The sequence below is a fragment of the Gekko japonicus genome, unplaced genomic scaffold (genome assembly GCF_001447785.1).
Source record: "Gekko japonicus isolate JY-2015 unplaced genomic scaffold, Gekko_japonicus_V1.1 scaffold655, whole genome shotgun sequence".
NCBI classification, from domain to species: Eukaryota; Metazoa; Chordata; class Lepidosauria; order Squamata; family Gekkonidae; genus Gekko; species Gekko japonicus.
Window position 1 is genome coordinate 413,994 of NW_015163107.1, and position 20,460 is coordinate 434,453.

The window sequence follows — 20,460 nt, forward strand, 5'->3', positions numbered from 1 at the left end:
ATGCAGGAGGACTTACTACAAAGTAAGTGTATGCACAGTTTTTCAAACAGCAAAGACAACTTGGCCTTCAAGGACTGGAAAAAAATGGGAGATATAAGACCACAAGAAACAGAATCTGCAAAGCCTGGAAGATGGGCCCTCATCCAATTTGAACACCACTTCAGGAGTTGTGGCCGCTGACAGAAATTGCCCTCTAGCCTGTTCCCACCAATCTACCACTCTCTCCTCTTCCCCTCTCCTGTGCAGAGGAAGTCAGAGTCACATAGTCCTCCAGTCCATTAGTAGGCATGGCCTTAAAATTAGGGCAGAAAATAAATGGTTTTTCTCTAGGACCAGCAGAGTTGTAGCAGTAGAGTATTTAACAGCCTTTCTTTAATATACTCCACCGTCCCTGGTTCAGCTTCATGCAACCTTTGCAAACCCAGCTGCTGGGACAGAACATGAGTTGGGTGAGATGCAGCCACAACCAGGCTCATACCTACCAGGAGCATGTGGGGGCAGTATGTCCTACACTTTTTTTTTTTTAGTCTCTAACTCTCTTCTTTACAGAGATATGTGGAGAAAGATGCAAGCAGTTGCCCCATTGCTTTTCAAGAAGTGGTGGAAGGAAAGCTGCAAGAATGTTGTGAAGCTGGTTCTTAGCATGAAATAATTAAGCTTTGTTGAATTAATTCATTATTGCATACCCTGTTCCATAATGTTTTTTCCTCTTCTGTTTTCCTTCTTTCATTTGCTTTCTCTCCCTCTTAATGTTACCAGTGACAACTGAGAAGACAAGGCAGAAAATCTCAATGAAATCTATGCTACTGTTTGCCATGGGGAATTTACCTCAGGAGTCATTTGGACTGGGGGGGGGGGGAGAGAAGTGAGTTCCCTGCCTTGTTGGGATTTCTTTTAAAAAAATAATTAATTGCAGGCCTCCTTGCTGTAGTTTGGCTGTGTGAAAGAATGTATCAGAACATGTTCAGAATTCTTTGACTCATCAGCAGATAACTGCTGTCAAGCTCCTGTTCTCACCTCCCCCAAAACCTTTGGGTATGGCAAAAGGACTGAAGAGCCATGATCTCAAGTGGGCCTCAGTTCCAGAACCTCTCACTACAGCAATAGAAATACTTGGCTGCTGAGTATTGTGGGCTGAGGGAGCAGTTTTAAGCATTACCACCTCTCTACAGAAAGACACAGTGCTTGGGATAACATTTCCTCTGAATGCCACAGAATTGGGTTGTGGTACTGTAATCCTTATGTTTCCCTGGATAGCTGGTGGTATGCAATACTATTGATATTTTTAGCTTCACAAGCCCCCAAAACACATCTTTAGGTTTTGAATGTGTTGTGTTTTTATTCCATCACTTCAAAGCACCACACTTGCTCCTGGGCAAATGGCTAACGTGTTTTTTAAAAAATAAGAGATCACTAAAAATATATCAGATAACGTGTTTCCCAAATAAAGCATGCAGCATTTTACAGACTGAATAAGGTACAGCTGAATGATACCCCCAAATGCCACATTGCTTTCTGTCCCTGTCACCCTCCTCCACTTCCTTCTTGGTGCCTCTGAAAACCTGAGTTCAAAGATGTCTTATCTGTCAAGGAATTTAGAACGGTGTGTTTCTACATTGTTGACCTTCCTGCCAAAAGCATCATGCAGCTTAACCCTATTAACACATAAATCCAACCAGTTCAATGGGATTTATTCGCAAGTAAAAATAGATGGGCTCTATTCCACAAAAACATGTGCTATAACAAGACTTTGTTAGTCTTTAATATGTTACTGGAGTCTGTTTTGGTTTGCTGCAGCAGACTAACAAGTGTTTCCCCTCCGAACTGACACCCAAGTAAGTGTGCCTAGAATTGTAAACTTAATCTGCTTTCCAGCCCTTGCACACTAGGCAGTGTCACATTTTTTTACATAGACACGGAGGAGGAGCCCACTTTCTTTCCCACTTAAATTTAATTTGTCTTTTAACAGGTACACTTCAAAAAGAAATGGGAGTCACTCATGGGATTTAAGATAATTGTCTGATCAATAAAGTTGGTATTTTGTGTTTTAGAACTACATTGTGAATAAGGTGTTGATCCTAGTTGCTCAGTTCTGGGGGTGGCACCTAAATCCAGATCAGATTTTATCCAGGCCTGCCCTCATGTACCATTAAGCCAATGTGAATGCCCTTTTTTTTTGTCTGCCTTTGGCTGCACCAACAACATGGTTCCAGTACTCCTGCTCTGAACCCTCTGTCCTTGTGTGTCCTGCCTTCCATGGCTATCTATACCATGCAAATCAGCACAGAAGAACTGAAAGATTAGGGAGAGTTGTACAAATAGCATTATTCCAGAAATATCCCCACCATGGTCTTATGTTGAGTAGCCCTCAATCTTAGGCTTTGCATCATTTGTAGTAACTGCTTCAAACACCTTCAGATTGCAGTCCTAAGTATACTAGCTTCATATGTGCAAAGAGGCATTATACAAGACTGGTGTGCTAACTGATGGGAATTAAGTTTAAGTCCTTGGTCCTGGTCTTTTGATCATAGGTAGATCTCAGAACGTGGCTACTTCCCTGTTCTGATAGGAAATTGTTTCTTCATAATTAGAATACTGCTTTAACTACTCAAAGGCTTGGAAAATGCACACGTTATTCTCCACATTTAGATACTTGTTTAAATCAAGTCTTAAGGGCCAACATCCATGTTACGTTTGATATGTGTCAGGGCACGGGTGCCCAGGGCCGGCTCGCTCAGTAGGCGAGCTAGACTCTTGCCTAGAGGGCAGGGTCATCATGGGGGAGCCACCCTCTCCCCCGCCCGAAGCCCCCCCCCCCCCCCAAAGATGAGAGTACTGCTTAAACTACTCAAAGGCTTGGAAAATGCACACGTTATTCTCCACATTTAGATACTTGTTTAAATCAAGTCTTAAGGGCCAACATCCATGTTACGTTTGATATGTCTCAGGGCACGGGTGCCCAGGGCCGGCTCGCTCAGTAGGCGAGCTAGACTCTTGCTTAGAGTGTAAGGTCATCATGGGGGTGCTGGACTGAGCCCCCCTCCCCCCGCCAAAAGCCCCCCACCCCACCAAAAGCTTGCGCCACGTGCCCTGGCCACCACCACCTCTTCACCCACCCACCCCCACATGATGATGGGTCGGCGAGTAAAAAGCTCTTGTGCTACTGCTGGCCCCTGGGGCCATGGAGCAAGGAAGTCTGGCGGGGGGGCAGAAGGGCGGCCATGGCACGAAGCCTCCCCGGTGCCCCAAAGCAGCTTCGCTGCGAAACCAGCAGCACAAAGTGGTGGTTTTCCGGCCTGGGAGGAGAAGGAGGAGAAGCCCGCGGTGGCTGCTGCCGAGAAGGGGAAGCGAGTCCCCCCCTTCTTTCCGCCTGCAGCCCAACCGGGGTGGGAATGGGTGGTCCCCTCGCCTGCCTGCCCCCTGCAGACCTTGACCCGTGCCTTCAGCCAGCAGGCTGCCCCCTCTCTGCCTAGCGGTGGCTGCTGCTGCTGCTCCTGGTGGTGCTGGGGGCCTCCTGGGGAAGCCTAGTGAGTTGGGTGGGGGTGACTTGGCCTGCAGCCGCCACCACCCCCCATCCTGCAAAGGGCTTCTGAGAGCATGCAGAGCACTTCCCACTGAGCTGGGCTGATGGGGAGGTGAAGGGCAAAGGAGCCGGAGGGCGGGTTCATGGCCCCTAGAGATCGTGCCCCCCACTCACCCCCCCCGCGCCTTTTGCAGCCGGGACAGGTTAAAACCCGGAACAGCTGAGTGGGGTGCTTCCTTCGCCCCTCCCAAGCCAGATTTGAAGGAGCTCTGACCGAGGCGAGCTCTCCCATCGGGGGGGAACTGGCGCCAGGGTTCTGGTCCAAAAGAGCCAGAGGGAGAGCCTTCACTGCCTCCTCCTCCTATCCCACCCCGGCAGGCAGAGGGCTTTTTATTTGGGGGGGGACCCCCAAATGGGGCTGGGGAGAGTAGCCAAATCGCTCACTCACAACTTTAATGCCAGTAGCTGCTCACAAAGCAGGATTTTTGCTCACAAGACTCCACAGCTTAGAGGGAGCATTGTGCGGGAGGGACCTGCCCATAAGAGAGGAGGGGGGCAGGAGGGCTCTTCATTCGATTCCCCCCCCCACGAGCATTGCTCACAAGACTCTACAGCTTAGAGGGAGCATTGGTTGGGGGGGCGGCACTCCCACAGCCCACCTCAAGACCTTCTCCCTGTGGACAGACTTCCTTTCAAGCCCAGTGGATGATCTATGCCTAAGAAGAAGCGCCACTCTTCCTTGCACTCGATGAGCGCTACCGCACACTGGCACCAGGCAGTTTGCTGGGCCGCTTGCTGGGCGGCCACCACGACTCCTTCTGGGGGTGGGGACCTCCCCCTGCTGCCCCACCTGGACTTTCCTCTCACAGTGCTACTGTGGCAGCAAGTGGAGCGTTCCGCTCACCTGGAAAGGAATGAGGCAGCCGGGGGCAGCATGGAGTTCCCCCCCTGGCAGCTTCAAGGGGGCATCTGGCACAAGCTTCTCTTTGTCACTGACCCGACGGAGTTCGCCCGCTTGCCGGGAGGGAGGGGCTCTCCCTGTATGGACTGAGATGGGGGAGGATGCAAAAAAAGAGCACACAGGGCCGGCACGGGGGGGGGGGCACAAGGTAGCCTCGCCTAGTGCACAGAAAACCCTTGGGCCAGCTCTGAAGGTGCCCAACATGATTCATAGTCAAACACTGCAGCAGGGACTAGCCTTTAAAAAGACCTCTTCCAAATGCTACAAGGAGGAAGGAGGAGCTTAATTTTTTCCTCCTGTTCTGTTCTCGCCAGTGAAGTAGCCATAGATGGGCCTGTTTGCCCCGTCCTGCGGCTCTGTGTGTCCATTCTCAGGGCATGTGAAGCCAGAGGAAAGGGCAAACAGCCCCCTCATAGTAATTTCCACTGACAAAAATGGTACAGGAGGGAAACATGAAGCCCCTCTTTGCCCTTCACAGCATTTGAAGCCACACTGGGTGATGCAGATTTAAAGGTTAGCCCCTGCTGTAATATTTGACTACAAGCTGTGTCGGACGCTCATGTCCTGATATGCGTCAAATGTGACACATATTTTGGCCCTTCTGTTTAGACCTCACACGGAGTTGTGTATTTTGACCTGCTCCATTGCTTCCAGTTGTAGATACTGAATTCCTGTGACCCGGACATGTTCTGCGTGTTACAGTTTGAACAAGGAACATAAGGCTAGAATATGAGCTGTATTTGTCCCCTTCCCCTTAATCTGCATGTCACATTCTTGGGAGTGGAAGGTACTACTGAGTTGGAGTTGTAAATTATCAGGAAACTTTTTTTTTCTTCCTGGGAAAAATTAAGATTTGGAGGGAACATTGAAGTATACACAATACTTTCTTACCAAAATGAATTATAATGCTGTAAGGATATAAACCGTATCATAACATCATTAACATGTAAAACTGTACTGTTCAGCCTATCGGTGAAGTCTAAGCTGTAAAGACCATGTTTGTGTTAAGTGCCGTCAAGTTGCTTTTGACTTACCATGGCAACCCTATGAATTAATGGCTGCGTTCACACGGAGCATTAGCCACGATGCATAGACGGAAGATAGGTGGACTTTCCGGGTGCGATCTCACTGCAACATCTGGGGAGCGTAGAGCTCCTGTGGCTGACCCATGACTACCCTCCGAAGACGCGCAGTAAAAAACTAGTACCTCGGAGGTACTAGTTTCCGGGAACCGCGCCACAAGAGCGGGCGCCTGATCGCATCCCTGCCGGACTCCCGTGGCATCCGGCGCCCGCCGGGTTGTTCCCCCCATGCCTCCAGAAGCGCCCAACAGCGCATGCGCACAAAGACACGTGGCGTCGTTGGGGTCGAGGGAGGGCCACAGGGGGCTGCGATGGGGGTGAGCGGCAGCGGCCAGGCGGAGAGCGGGCCGCGTGTCCCAGGGAGGGCGGGTGGGCTGCTGGTGGGGAGGGGGGATCTGGCGGGTTACTCCCCCCCCTTGTAAGCAGCCCACGAACCCTGCCCGGAGTGGGCTGTGCACGACCCTCCCAGAGGCGGCGACTCGTTACGTCCCCTTCCCATCAGCCGGATGCTCTCAGTGGAGGTGCGGATACTCGTGTGATCGGCACCTCTACCCTAACCACGGGACCTCGCTGGGACCTCGCCGGGATGTCTGATCCTGCAGCAGCGCGGTATTTTGCCCCGGGGCAAACAGCCATGCTTCCCCCCCCCCGCATTTTCCTGGCCGTGTGGCCGGGGCCAATGTCTTGCAAAACATCCTATCCTTAACAGCCAAAGGCCTTGCAGACTGAGGGCTGTGACTTCCTTGATTGAGCAAATGTCGGGTTGCCAAGTCAAGTTACCTGCAAAGCGGGGGGATTCCTGGCTCTGTCGAGAGTCTCCCTGCACGTGTGCGTGCCACGACGATGTCACCAGAAGTGACGTCATCGCGTCGCCCATGTTGGGGGCAGGGCACCATGACTCAAGGGAAAACCATAGAGTTTTCCCTCGATTCACAGAGTGTCCCCCCCCCCCACAACGTGAACAGCGTGATGATTTTACCTCCGGGTGACATCATCACGCTGGGGATGCCCTCCAGCAGGGGGTGGAATTCCCCCCGGGGCCCGATCCGCCGCCAGCGGGTAATGGGCCTCCCGGGCGGGAATTTACCCGCCCCCAGTGGGGGCTTGGCAAGCCTAAGCAAATGCCTTAGTTTGGTGTATCTGATATTTAGTTTGAGTGCAGAGAACTATAGTTTGGAGAAAGTGGGTGGAGGGAGCTTTTGCTCCCTTTCCCGTAATACTAAAACTCAGGGGCACTCAGTTAAGTTGATGGGAAGCAGATTCAGAACAGACAAAAGGAAACAAGTAATTGTGGAATTTACTGCTAGTAGAGGTAGTGAATAGCCACAAGCATAAATTGCTTTAAGAGTGGTTTAAAAGACAGTTTAATGGAAGGTGGGTCCATCAATGGCAAGTAGCCATGGTGAGTAAAGGGAACCTCTGTATTCAGAGGCAGTATACTTCTGAACCCCAGTGCTAGGAGACAACATCAGCGAAAGGCCCTATGCCCTGTCTGTTGGCCCTCCAGAGCAATGGGAGTAAAACAAAATGCTGGTCTAGATAGACCACTCATCTGATTCAGTTGAGCTCTTCTTATGAACTGCAAACTGCTACATCTTATGCTACCTAAACACACGCACACCTTAGTTCTGTCCTCCTGATACGTAGGAAAAAATAAAAACCATGAGGGTATATTATTTGTAGTTAGTTGCGACAGGATGAAGGCTGTATCTGTAACTTTAGATACTAAATTTAACAGCATTGAAAACAAGTTGTCTTATCCATTGCAAAAAAGTATATTTCATTTTTGCCACAGGAGGTGGTGACGGCTACAAGCATGGACGGCTTCAAGAAGGAATTAGGTAAACATATGGAGCAGAGGTCCATCAGTGGCAATTAGCCACAATGTGTAGATAGGGACTCAGTCTGGGGCAAGTGATGCACTGTATTTTTGGTGCTTTGGGGGGGGGCAAAAGTGGGAGGGCTTCTAGTGTCCTGGCCTCACTGCTGGACCTCCTGATGGCACCTGGTATTTTTGGCCACTGTGTGACGGCGTGTTGGACTGGATAGGCCATTGATCTGATACAACATTGGCTTCTCTTATGTTCTTAGGAGAAACATTTCATTTTTTCAGTAAAAAAACTGATGAAGTTCTTTTGAGGAACTGTATTTTGGCTTTAATCCCCCCCCCAACCCCACACGTACTTTCACATCTGTATTAAGTTTGTACTTTTCTCTTTCTTTTGTCAGTTCAGAGGCAGGTAGGGGCTAACGTGTTTACAGGGTTTATGGTAACATGTCTACTTTAGAGGGTATGTTGCTTCCCCCCCCCCAATACCATAAGCTGCCTTCTGTATTATAATGCTTCCTAAATGAAGCTGAACATCTGTTGTTGTGGCATTACCATCTTGTTCGTTAATGAACTTTCCATTTGCATATAACTTTTGTCAAAGCAATTTGCTTAGGGAGGAGTTTAGTACAAATGCCGCTCATTCTCTTTGTATTTGTTTGACCTCCTGTACAAAGATGCTGTTGTTCTCTTAACAGCATGTGTGATACAAAGGCACATGAGTCACTTGTCACCCCAAATCAGGCAGTGCTAACTGACCTATGTAGATAGAAACATGTGCCTTATTTCTAATTTTCAGACAACTTCATTAAGATTTCTGTCCTTCTTGAAAAATAAAGGTTCAATATTTGAACAAATGCTACAGATTTGTGGAGGGTTTTTTGTAAGTGTAATGACTAGATCCAATGACTAGATCCAAATCTTGGGCTGCATCCCAAACAGAAAATGATCTTGTAGGCATCTTGTGACATTCCCAGGCTTTTATCATGACTAGCCACATGCACCAGATCTTAAATGTGGCAATGTTATGGCATCAGACATTTTAACATCCTTTGGAGAAGCATCAGGTACATACACAGTTCTTAGCTTTGGATGGAGGACCACGAAGCAAGCTTTTCTTTAAAAAAGAGAAACCTTTATTTTTAAAAGTTGTTGAAATTGTTTAGTGTTTGAGAGTGCTGGAAACTACAGTAAGAGCAGTAATAGATTTCATTAGGATTTATCAAGTCCTTTCCTAGTGTTTTCTACCATTCTCAGGCTTTGTCTGAAATTGTAATATATGTATCCTATATTTCTCTCCATATAAGAGGATCAAGGTTGAGATTGAAAAGTAACTTGATTCTAGGTACCCATTCTGTATTTGGGATCAGAACATCTACAGTTCCACAATCAGCTATGACACCTGTAGCTTTCATGAATTGTTATCACAGTTCCATGTGGAAAAGCTTTGAATATGAGTATGCTAACCAGTGATTAACATTATCACAGACTGTGTTCAGCATCGTTGCAGGCACAAACAGACTAAGGACATCAAACTAGGAAGAAAAAGTTATAGGGAAATGAAGTGATTCTATGATGTAAAAGTGCTGCTAACTAGAGATTCAGTAGGCAACAAAATTTAATATTGTGCCCTATTTTGGGCCTGCAGTTTTTAGAATCCACAAAACAGCCCATTCAATATTAATCACTCTTTACATTCTTCTATTGAAAGAGCTGAATTGCAGTTCAACTTTGTCTGGGTTGTACCCCTAGACTGAACTCAGATGCTGCTCAACATACAGACTCCTTTGTGATTTTTGTGTTAATGTTGTGAAGCTGTTCTAAGCAGGCAACAGTATTGTGGTCCAGTGCTGTGTGCTTCATGGCCATGTTGTGCTCGGGCTTTCTTATCTGCATCTAAGCAAAGATTATTATCTTATTTTTTTAAAGTCGGTTTGCCCTCTATAAAGGAGCAAAATGTTGCCATCCCTTCTCTTCCCATGTCCCCTCTGCCTTGCCATAAACGTTAAAAACATAATATCTGTTAATTTATTTCATGATTTAAGGAATCCGAATAGTGGAAGAACTTCCTAAGGGGCCTTCAGCTGTCCTATTGCCACCTTCTGAAATGAGCCCCAATTTCATGAAAACCATGAAACGGTCACAAAAGAAAATATAAAAATTATATGAACTGATGAATGCATGGTAAACTGGGACTAGCAAAAGGCTTTCTGGGGTAGACTAGGAGGGGCATGATATCACTTGCTGGGTCTGGCCTGGAGTATTGGAGCCCCGCACGAAGTTGTCAGGCAACTATTCACCCACTGCCCCCACATATACACACCTTTTAAACCTTGTATAATGTTCTAAATGTTTTTGACTAGTCCCTGGGTTAGACTTACTTTAATTGAGGACCCTTTGTATTTGAGCCCTTAAAGGCATACAGATACAGTTTAAAACTAAGGCAATCGTCGTCAAACAGTGCCTTTTGAATATATATTGTCTTTGTATACCATGAGGTAATTTCCAGTACAGTGAAAATGTAGAAATCTATTCCATTTCTGAATGACAGCACAGAATGCTGACCTTTTTATTATTTTGACTTTTCTGGGTTTCAGCTCCTCCTAAAACTAAAATAAACAAACTTCTGAAACCAGATGGTGGAGCTTTTCTTCCTTGATGCCTGTTCAGATATTTTTATATGGCATTATAGAAGGTGTTTACAACAGTATCCCAAGTGGTTACACAGCTGTAGTTGCCTAGGGCTGAATAATGCTAGATTACAGAAGTCATAGAAATGAAGTAATAGGGCAAAGAGGAAATTGTCATGTCTTTACATCTGTGGTTTGTCAAGGTCAGCTTTGTCTACTCCGACAGCTACTCTGTCCTTTGTAGGTCTTTTCACATCCCCCATTTACCTGATTCTTTTGATCAGAAATGCCAGAGATTGAACCTGCAACCTTCTGTATACAAAGCAGATGCTCTTCCAGTGATCTGTAGCCCATCCTTTCTTTTGTGGTTTGCTTAAACAACTTGGTGTCCCTGAAAGACTGAGTTGTACATCTTTGTATTTTTAATGTGCATTACTTGCTTTTTATAAATGAAACTAATAACATAAATATGGGACAGAACAAGCTATATAATGAAGGAATTGGTCCCTTCAAGAAATGAAGAAAGCTATGACTTCTGGAATGTAAGAAAGAACAAAAGAACACTTTTACAAACAATTAAAACTTGCATAGCGTGTCAAGGTTGCCACTTAATCCAGCCTTGAAAATAATTCAAGGAAGGCTGTTATCCCTAGGTACAGATGTGAAGGCCTACACACATTTGGGAGAAGCTGTGCAATTCCTTTTTTATATATTTACAATTTTGTTTACAGAAAATATGGTATTCATACTTCAGAGTTGCATAGATAAGCCAAATAGTGTCATTTTATATGCTAATTAAATAATAAATTATCCATTTTTTGTTGAATCAGCAAAATGTTTAGGCTTGATAAGAAAGTTAAGTAATAAAATTGTATCTTGCAATTTCAGTTTTTCTCTCAGTGCTTTCTGTACATCATTGGCATGCATCTCTGCACTTCAGTCATAACGTCCATAGGTACTGCAGCTTTTCTGTTTGCAAAGGAGATAAGGAGAAGACAATAGCTGATTTTCTCTTACAGCTGCTCCTTCACCTTCTTGTTTTCAGTATTAAGAGTCCTAATAGACAGTTATCACATAAGACATGGTTTGCTGTAGTTTCAGTGGGAATGCCAGTAGTTTTCATACTGTCAGTCATTCTGTGTCCTCCATCACAGAAATAATTCCAATAACCTCTAACATAGAGAAGTTCGCAGCAAGCCTGGTATGTCTACTAATGTGGTGCAGGTCATACACTGAGCTTGTTCAGGCTGAGTTGGCAGAAGTGCTTCTGTTTAGGGGAATGTACATTGTGTATGTATTTCTAGTTCTCTTTCCACTCTCAAGCCAACAATAATTGGTAGGCTTAGAAGAGGAATTCTTACAGTTCAAATCATAGGCTTTGTATTTTATCTTGCCTATGTGTGTTTTAATTTGTGTTTTAATTTGAAGCAAGAGTTTCATTAGAGTGCTTATTTTGTGGAAAGATATCATGGAAGTAATAGTTCATTATAAGGCAGTTGCAAGGCTGTAAAGTATCTTGCTGACATTCTGTCTTTTGAGTTAGATGGGATCTTTACATAAGGCACGCCTAGTTCCTTAAGCCCAAGGGATCTACAGGCGTGTGTTTCCAGAGCCAAGGTCCTCTGTGCCACATGGCAAACCATTCTTTAAAGAAGACGAAAGCATACTGTGATGTGGCATCCTCTGTTCATGGAGAAAGATCACAGGTCTCTGGATGCCAGCCTATAAATTGGGTAGGAGGAGGATAAAGATTATAAAGAGCCATCTGCACAGGTAGAACTCCACTTCTCTGACTGGAGCATAATTTTAAGTGTCTAGAAATTGTTGATTGACCAGTTAAAACTCTACACCCCAATATCAAGGAGGCAGTGAAAAGTTGCAAATTAACAGCAGTTCCATGCAACAAAGACCTCAGTATTATCCTCACACTGAGAGGGGAGCTGCATTAAAGACCATCAATTTTAAAAAAACCTAAAATAAAACTGGAACCTCAGGACAGAGTCTCGTTTTTAGGATGTTTAACTACAGTCAGCTTGCACCCAGAATAAAACTTCGTTGTTCTTAAAGGTGCCACTGGACTCAAGCTTTGTTCTGCTGCTTCAGACCGACTTGGCCACCCACCTGAATCTGTTATCACTCTGTTTAGGAGTGGTATAAGCTGTGAGTCATTCTGGGTCACACAATTGCTTTTTAAAAACATTCTGTCACCCCATGACAAAGATGATAGGAAGCCTTGAGTTTATATTGTTCCTCCCCCCCCCCCTCAAGCTTCTTAGCATTAACTTTAACCTGCCCTGGGAAGATGGCCCACATAAAGCTCCTGACCTTGATGTAGCTGATAAAAGGCAACTGCTGCTGATTCCCAGACTAGCTGTAATCTGCTGCATAGAAATAAAACAGTACAAAGCAAGAGGGGTCACAGGTATCCAACAGAAAAACACAAAAAATCCTGTGATGTGAATACTATTAAGAAGATTTATATAATTTGTTAGACTTTATAAAATTGCAAAAGATTTTGTCAGCATCCTTATTTGTACAATATTGTAAATAAAAAGTCCAATATAGTCCAACATAATGAGTACCCGGTATCAGTGCCGGATTTACGCATAAGCTAAATAAGCTACAGCTTAGGGCCTCGCAATCTGCTGGGGCCTCAAATAAAAACACAATATAAAAAATTATTTCAAATATTAAAAAGGCATATATATTTTAAATTTGTCTGAGACCAGCTGATGTAATTTAAAACAGTAGGGGGCCTCTGGGTTTTGTATAGCTTAGGGCCTCAGCAAGTCTAAATCCGGCCCTGCCCGGTATGAACTCATTTCAACTTTTACAGTCTTCCTCAGATTTAAGTCTATATTGTAAGGAGAGGTCAGCTTCTTAATCCAGCTCAATATTGTAATTGCCTTCATAATATCCTGGAATAAACCAAGTAAAAATTAATATGCAGTTGCATGAAAAGGTATTCATACTGTAATGATTTCATAATTAAGTTTTGAGAATTAACAAACTTACTTCTGGATGCAACAAGTGTCTATATATGGAGCAAGCCAATAAATTCAAAAACAGCCTCCTGGATTTTGTTGGCTATGCTTTCCTAAGTACTATTAATAAATAATAGAAATAAAAGGCATGCTGCTAAGAAAATGTCCCAGTAAACTGCACTACATTAGCTAACCTTGATAAGCTTGATACAGAGACATTACCTAGCTGGTGTGTTGCAAAATGGATTTCTTAGAATCTCTTACAGCACATAGCTTACAGCCATACCACCCTGAACACATCCAATCTTGTCTGATCTCAGAAGCCAAGCAGGGCCAGACATGGTTAGTACTTGGATGCGAGATCTCTTATCGCACAGGACAAGATTGCCATAGGTGAATAAATTCTTAAAGAATTTCCATCCACATGAATGCCTGTAATACAGTTCAATGTGAACAGTAATTCACCCTGAAGCCATCATGGCCATCAATTAAATAACACATTCTCTTCCTTTGTGCTAAAAGCTGGTCTCACACATTGAACGTGCCTCCATTGAAAGACAGAGGGTGGTATCCTACCCTAGGCTGGTCGAACTTCCTGCAGTTCTGAAGAACTTGTACTGAGAAATGTCTTGTTAAAAGCTTTTGAAAGAGCCACTTAAGTGGACAGAAGGCTTCTTAGGCTGAAGGAAGGCTCTAAATGTTGCTTAGTGTAGTTTTAGAATACAAACAGTTGTATTTCAGGTGATGGATGAAATATTAGGAAATATGACCACTGGGCCGCTAAGCTGGAGCTGGCACACATGGAAGTCTTTAAGATGAGGGAATTCAATTCTTATGCATTTGTGTGTGAACTAACCTTGAATTGGCACCAATGTGTCACTGTAGTTTGGACTTCTGAATTTCAGTTGCTTTCCTATTTATTGGTACCAGAAAAACAACTTGGGTCATTGTATCCCATGCTGAGTGGTAAAGTATGAAAGCTTCACTGTGGTTAGTGTTGATAATCTTATAACAACTCCTAAGATAGGAAACATTTGTTTTGTTTACGTCCCTTCCCCACCCATTTATTAAATGATGACTCAAAAACCTGCATTGGGCCTAAAATACATTGCTTTTCTTTAGGCAGGATGTCCGTGTTGAAAAAGGCAGGACTTGCAGAAAAGTATGAAAGAAACATAGCTCTCAAGCTTTCCCTGGCAACTGGGTGTAAATTTGCTTTATGTGGGTATTGGTTTTCACCAGGAAGTGTAAACAATATATGGGAGTTGCGGCTTTTGTGTTCTCCAAGGAATATAATTACACATGTTCTTTAAGGAGAGGCTAGAACTAAATTTTATCACCTTGATCATACCAGGTGGGGTTGGGAGGCAGATTTTCTTAGTTGAAATAATACCTCAAGATTGTTAAAAGCTCTTGGAGTAATTAAATCCAAACTCCACATTTTGCATAGATGTCCTAGGATACACTGAGAGACATTGTAAAAGGGGGGGGGGGAATCTGTATGCTTTTCCACACTGTATCCTGGTGTTTGATATGGAAGGAGTGTTTTGAAAATCCAAACTTCCTTCAACGTTTCTGATCACTTCCATGTATTCCATCAACCCTTTCCTTTTTATGAGCTTGTAATACTCAGAGTAAGAGTTCTAACCACAACTTTCTGATTCTCAGTAGTATGAAATCGGTGCTCATTTTATATCATAACACAGTATCATAGCTACCACTTCTGAGAGCAGTTCTTACTATGCTGCTTTTCCTCATGGAGGTATTTTGTAAGTAAGCTGTGTGGTATAGTGTGTGTGTGTGTGTGCGTGTGTGAGAAAGAGAGAGTTATTTCGGTGAAACTTGTTTCTATTAAAGCAGAATATCTCTAGTGTTTTCAAAGTATTCTGTTACATAGGTACAAAGGTACATCTGTCTCTCATACCTGATACAATGCAGTATCCACTACACATAACTTGGGTGTTCATAGTGGGTTGGATTGGTCTAATGCCTCGGATAGTTAAATGGAATCTCCTATTCAGAAGGAATATACAAATGAGGAATGTCACTTTTATTTCCTGCTTGTACTTCCAGGATGACTATCAGAGACAGAACACTCTGGTATGTGGGCTTTAGTCTGACCTTCACAGTGCAGTCTTACTAGTAACATGCTTACCTCACTAGTGTGCTTCAGTCTGCCACAAGAGAATAACTGGTCAAGCATTTGCAGTGAAAAGCAGCCACCTGAGCCTACTGTACAATATAAGACAGCATAAGACATCAATAAGCAGTGTAGTAGGGCTAGGGCTGCAAATTAGAAAACAAAGCAGACAGAATGTAAGAGAACATGAGAGAAGCCATGTTGGATCAGGCCAATGGTCCATCCAGTCCAACACTCTGTGACACACAGTGGCCAAAACCTAGGTCCCATCAGGAGGTCCACCAATGGGGCCAGAACGCCAGAAGCCCTCCCACTGTTGCTCCCCAAGCACCAAGAATACAGAGCATCACTGCCCCAGACATAGTGTTCCACCTATATCTTGTGGCTCATAGCCACTGATGGACCTCTGTTCCATATGTTTATCCAAACCCCTCTTGAAGCTGTCTATGCTTGTAGCCACCACCCCTTCCTGTGGCAGTGAATTCCACATGTTAACTACTCTTTGGGTGAAGAAGTACTTCCTTTTATCTGTTCTAAACCTCCTGCTCTTTAATGTCATTGAGTGCCCATGATTTCTTGTATAGTGAGAAAGGGAGAAAAGTACTTCTTTTGTAAACCTCTATCATGTCACCCCTCAATCATCATTTCTCCAAGCTGCAAGCCCTAACTTCTTTAACCTTTCTTCATAGGGATGTTGTTCCATCCCCTTAATCAGGACCCTCCTCCCTTGTCACCTCAATCTGTCTCAGGTCTTTCGATATCAGTAGTTCTGGAGTGGACAAGCGCCTCCTATCTTCCACAGTGAAGACAGAGGCAAAAATGCATCCAGCTTCTCTGCCATTTCCCTATCATCCTTTAGTAATCCTTTTAAGCCCTTGGTCATCAAATGGCCTCCAGGCCTCTCTGGCTGGTTTTCTGCTTCTAATGCATTTGAAGAGGTTTTTTAATTGTTGGCCTTTATGTTTTTTGCAATATGTTCCCCATATTCCCTTTTTGCCTGTCTGATCACTGACTTGCATTTTATTTGCCACAGCCTGTGCTCCTTTTTATTTACCTCACTTGGACTAGCCTTCCACAGCTTAAAGGAATCCCTCTTACCTTTTACTGCTTCCATTACTTGTTTGTTAACCATGCTGGCTTTTTAAAATACCTATTCGTACCTTTCCTAACCTGTGGTATACATTGTATCTGACGTTCCAATATTGTGGTTTTAAATAGCCCCCAAGCTTTCCAAAGGGGGTTTGACCTTCCTTATTTTTTCTTTCAGTTTCTTCTTCACAAGCCCTCCCCTTCTAAAGTTATATGTGGTTGTGTTGGTCTATGGTGGTACCTACCATAAACAGTACAGAAAGTGAATTACAAAGATAGAATGATGGTATTGTAAAACCAAGATGATTCATACAATATTCATTACAATAGACTACAATCATGTTCCCTTAGAAAGTCACCCTCATGGACTGTTTCATTATACTGCAGTTCTAGTCACCTTATAAAAATACACACCTCAACATTTCTGTTTTGCACGTTCTGTCTCAGCAAGGAAGGTGTAGTATAAATAAAGCAAAATAATAAAACCTCTTCTTCAGAATTGGCTGTGCACATAGACTCCAGTTGTCATCTGTGAGCTCATTGGAGCTCTACTGAAGGCAGAAAAAGACAAGATAATGACGCATGTTTATTGGATTAATGTCGATTGGCTTGGAGGAAAAATCGGCATCCTTTTACCTCCTTAAAATCCCAGAATAACTCCTGCTCTTAATAAAACCATGGGGGGGGAGGGTCTGTGCTGTGTGTTTAAAACTTCCCTTTAATATAGTGATTTGTTGTCCTAATTCCAAAAGGATGTTAAGATGTCATGGTCCACAGAAATAACAATCCTGGCTCAGTTTAACAGTGTGCTGTGGAATTAAAAATACAAAATAACAAAAAGCTAAATCCAATGTAACAAACTGCAACACTTGTGAAGCACTTCAGATAATGTTTCGTTCATTGCCCTTCATGAACAAAGCTGCAGGTAATTAATCTAAAGGACTGGGGTCTTGGAAGTGTTGTGTGCATGCCTCTGTCCCAGGGAAGATACTGAAGCAGAATTTAAAGGGATTGATCTGCGAGCATCTAAAGGACAACTTGGTGATCCGAGGAGGTCAGCACGGATTTGTCCCCAGACCAACCTCATTTCCTTCTTTGATCGAGTGACAAGCTTACTGGATCGAGGGAATGCTGTTGATGTTGTTTACCTAGATTTCAGTAAAGCTTTTGACAGGATTCCTCATGATGTTTGGATGGATAAACTAGAGGAGTGTGGACTGGGCTCTAGGATAGTTAGGTGGATGGGGAACTGGTTGGAGAACTGCACTCAGAGAGTATTTGTCAATGGCATTTATTGGAGGGAGGTGTCCAGTGGGGTGCCACAGGGCTCGGTTCTGGACCCAGTACTTTTCAATACTTTTATAAATGATCTGGATGAGGGTATGGAGGGGCTTTTCATTAAATTTGCAGATGTCACTAAATTGGGAAGAGCAGCGAACACACGAAGATAGAGATAGAATTCAGCGAGATCTGAACACACTGGAAAAATGGGCAGATGTGAACAAGATGCAATTTAACAAGGATAAGTGCCGAGTTGTACATCTGGGTAACAAAAATGAGGAACACGCATACTGGGGGATACACTTCTGAGTCGCAGTGTGTGTTTGTGTGAACAAGATCTTGGGGTACAGGTGGACCGGAAGTTAAATATGAGCAGCCAGTGTGATGCAGCAACAAAAAAGGCTAATGCAATCATGGGGTGTATCAACGGAGGCATAACATCCAAATCACAAGATGTCATAGTCCCACTGTACACTGCATTAGTCAAGCCACACCTGGAGTATTGTGTGCAGTTCTGGAGGCCTCACTTCAAAAAGGATGTGGACAGGATGGAGCGTGTGCAGAGAAGAATGATGAGGATAATCAGGGGTCTGGAGACCAAGCTGTATGAGGAAAGGCTGAGGGACTTGGGAATGTTTAGTCTGGAGAAGAGGAGGTTGAGGGGGGGGACATGATGGTTCTCTCGAAGTATTTGAAGGGCTGTCACTTAGAGGAGGGCAGGGATCTGTTCCTGTTGGCAACAGAGGATAGGACTCACAGGAATGTGTTTAAATTAAGGGTGGGAAGGTACCAGTTGAATATCAAGAAAAACTTTTTTACACTAAGAGCTGTGCAACAGTGGAATCAGCTGTCTAGGGAGGTGGTGAGCTCCCCCTCACTGGCAGTCTTTAAGCAGCGGCTGGACAAACACTTGTCAGGGGTTCTGTAGGCTGATCCTGTGTTGAGCGGGGGGTTGGACGAGATGGCCTGTAAGGCCCCTTCCAACTCTGTGATTCTATGATAAGGGTCATTAATATGGTTTAATATCACATTATATTTTGAAAAAGATCAGATTTTGTTCCCAAATGATAGAGCTGCAATCTATATGTAAACTACAATAAATTGTTTAATTCTTGGACTTGTGGCCCTGATTTCCTTATCCATCACTTTTCTGTCTCACTTTTAGGTGAATGTTCGTGTTATTACTATGGATGCAGAGCTGGAGTTTGCCATCCAGCCTAATACTACAGGCAAACAGCTGTTTGACCAGGTTAGTATGAGTGGGTGCAGTATTTTCTATAAAACTGTAACAGTTTTCTGCAAATGGCTGAAGTACTTGTTTTGTAAAAAAAGGGGGGGGGTCTGAGCAGCTTCTTGAAGATCTGCCTCCATACAGGTCAACAGTAGAAAGCAAGTATCCTTAACAAAATTTTACTTTTGTGGGCACCTAAAAGACTTAGGGTAAAGTAAAGGGCCTTTAACTTCTGGATAAAAGGAAGATGGAGGAACCATAAAAATAAAAGCAAGATAGAACTTATTGGAATTGGTGACTTCTGCTTTGCCTTGTCTGGGGCTGTCCAGTCATTTTGTCAGATCAAAATTCCATCAGTATCGAGATACAGCAAAGCTGTGCTGTGTGAAACATAATAACCTAAATGAGTCCCTGTGCCAGGTCTGCCATGTGAAGAGTATCCTCTACAACTAGAACACAAGTCCTAGGATAAAAAAGGAACCTTTTAAGTCTTGTTTATACATGGCTGCCAGCTTGACACAAAAAAATCTTCCGGGGAGGTAAATATGGAAGAGATTCACATGCTTAATCAGAAAGTAACTTTATCAACCTAACCAGAATATAGAATAGAAAGAGAGGGAGCAAGACAGCAGCAGAGATCAGCAAGACTGAACTATTTAATGGCAACAGTACAACAGCAATTTACATCTGGCAATTCAGTAGAAATATTCACTGTTCATACTCCTAGTGTTCGATTGCGTCTTTAGGTAAATGCTTAAATAGTTACTTTGAGTATAAATTGTGTTGTTCCAAATGGCTAGACTAGAGAAAAGCAACCCGAGGACAGAAGATTTTCAAATGGGAAGAGCAGGAGTCCCTCGCTAGGTTAGGGTGCTGTGGGAAGTGACTGACTGGCTATAAGGCAGACCAGTGGCAACAGGAGAGACAAGAATAGGTAGGAAGACATGAAGGGTGAATTGTAGGAAGGGGAAGCAGAATAGGAGGAGGAGAAAAATTATATTCTGCCTATCTTGACAAGGAGGCACCAGTGATTGCAGCATCTAGTGATTGTGGAAGAAGTGGTAATCCTGCGATTTTAGCGTTGGAAGATAGTCTGGGAACAAAATAACTGAAAATGGAGGGCTAGAAATGCCCATCCTATCCTTATAAACATGTTTTAGAGTGGCAAAATTCGATGCACGCCAAAATCTGCCCTGTGCAGCACACACAGCTCCCCCTGCGGAGGCCCATTTGCCAAGTCCTTCCCCACCGCTCTGTGCTTCTGCCTCGGATGAGCCGGGACAGAGGTAGGTGATCAGGCCCCCCCAATCCCACGTGTGGCGTCCCCAGGGGAAGAGTGGAGGCTGCCGCGCCTGCCAAGGAATTCTGATGGTGCTGCCGGCAGCAAGGTCAACAGGGAACCGGACACAGTGGAGACAGCCGGGCGGGCAGCAGGAGAGGTGCTGCTGGACCGTTCTGCTGCCCTGAACTCCGGGGTCTCGGGATTTCTTTCTTTCTGTCTCCCTCCCTCTGATTCTCCCTCTCTCCGCCGAGTCTCCAGACCCTCTTCCTAGAGCTTGTTCCATTCATTTCCACAATGGGCCTTATTGCTAGTATAATATATACACTTTTCTGTCTTCATGGGGTACTTGTGAACTAATGCTGCTGGTGGTCCCCAGCCCCAAGGATGTCCGCCTAGCCTCGACCAGAGCCTTTTTGGCTCTGGCCTGGT

The 20,460-nt window shown here is 44.3% G+C and overlaps 1 protein-coding gene across 2 annotated transcripts in view; it reads left to right on the forward strand.

Moving 5' to 3' along the window:
• The window catches only part of EZR (ezrin), a 52,824-nt gene that overhangs the window by 6,273 nt on the left and 26,091 nt on the right, over nucleotides 1-20,460 (forward strand). For both annotated transcript variants that reach the window (XM_015406795.1, XM_015406794.1), the window contains exon 3: nucleotides 18,684-18,767. In XM_015406795.1, coding sequence (XP_015262281.1) covers nucleotides 18,684-18,767 — 84 coding nt within the window. The remainder of the gene's footprint in view (nucleotides 1-18,683; nucleotides 18,768-20,460) is intronic.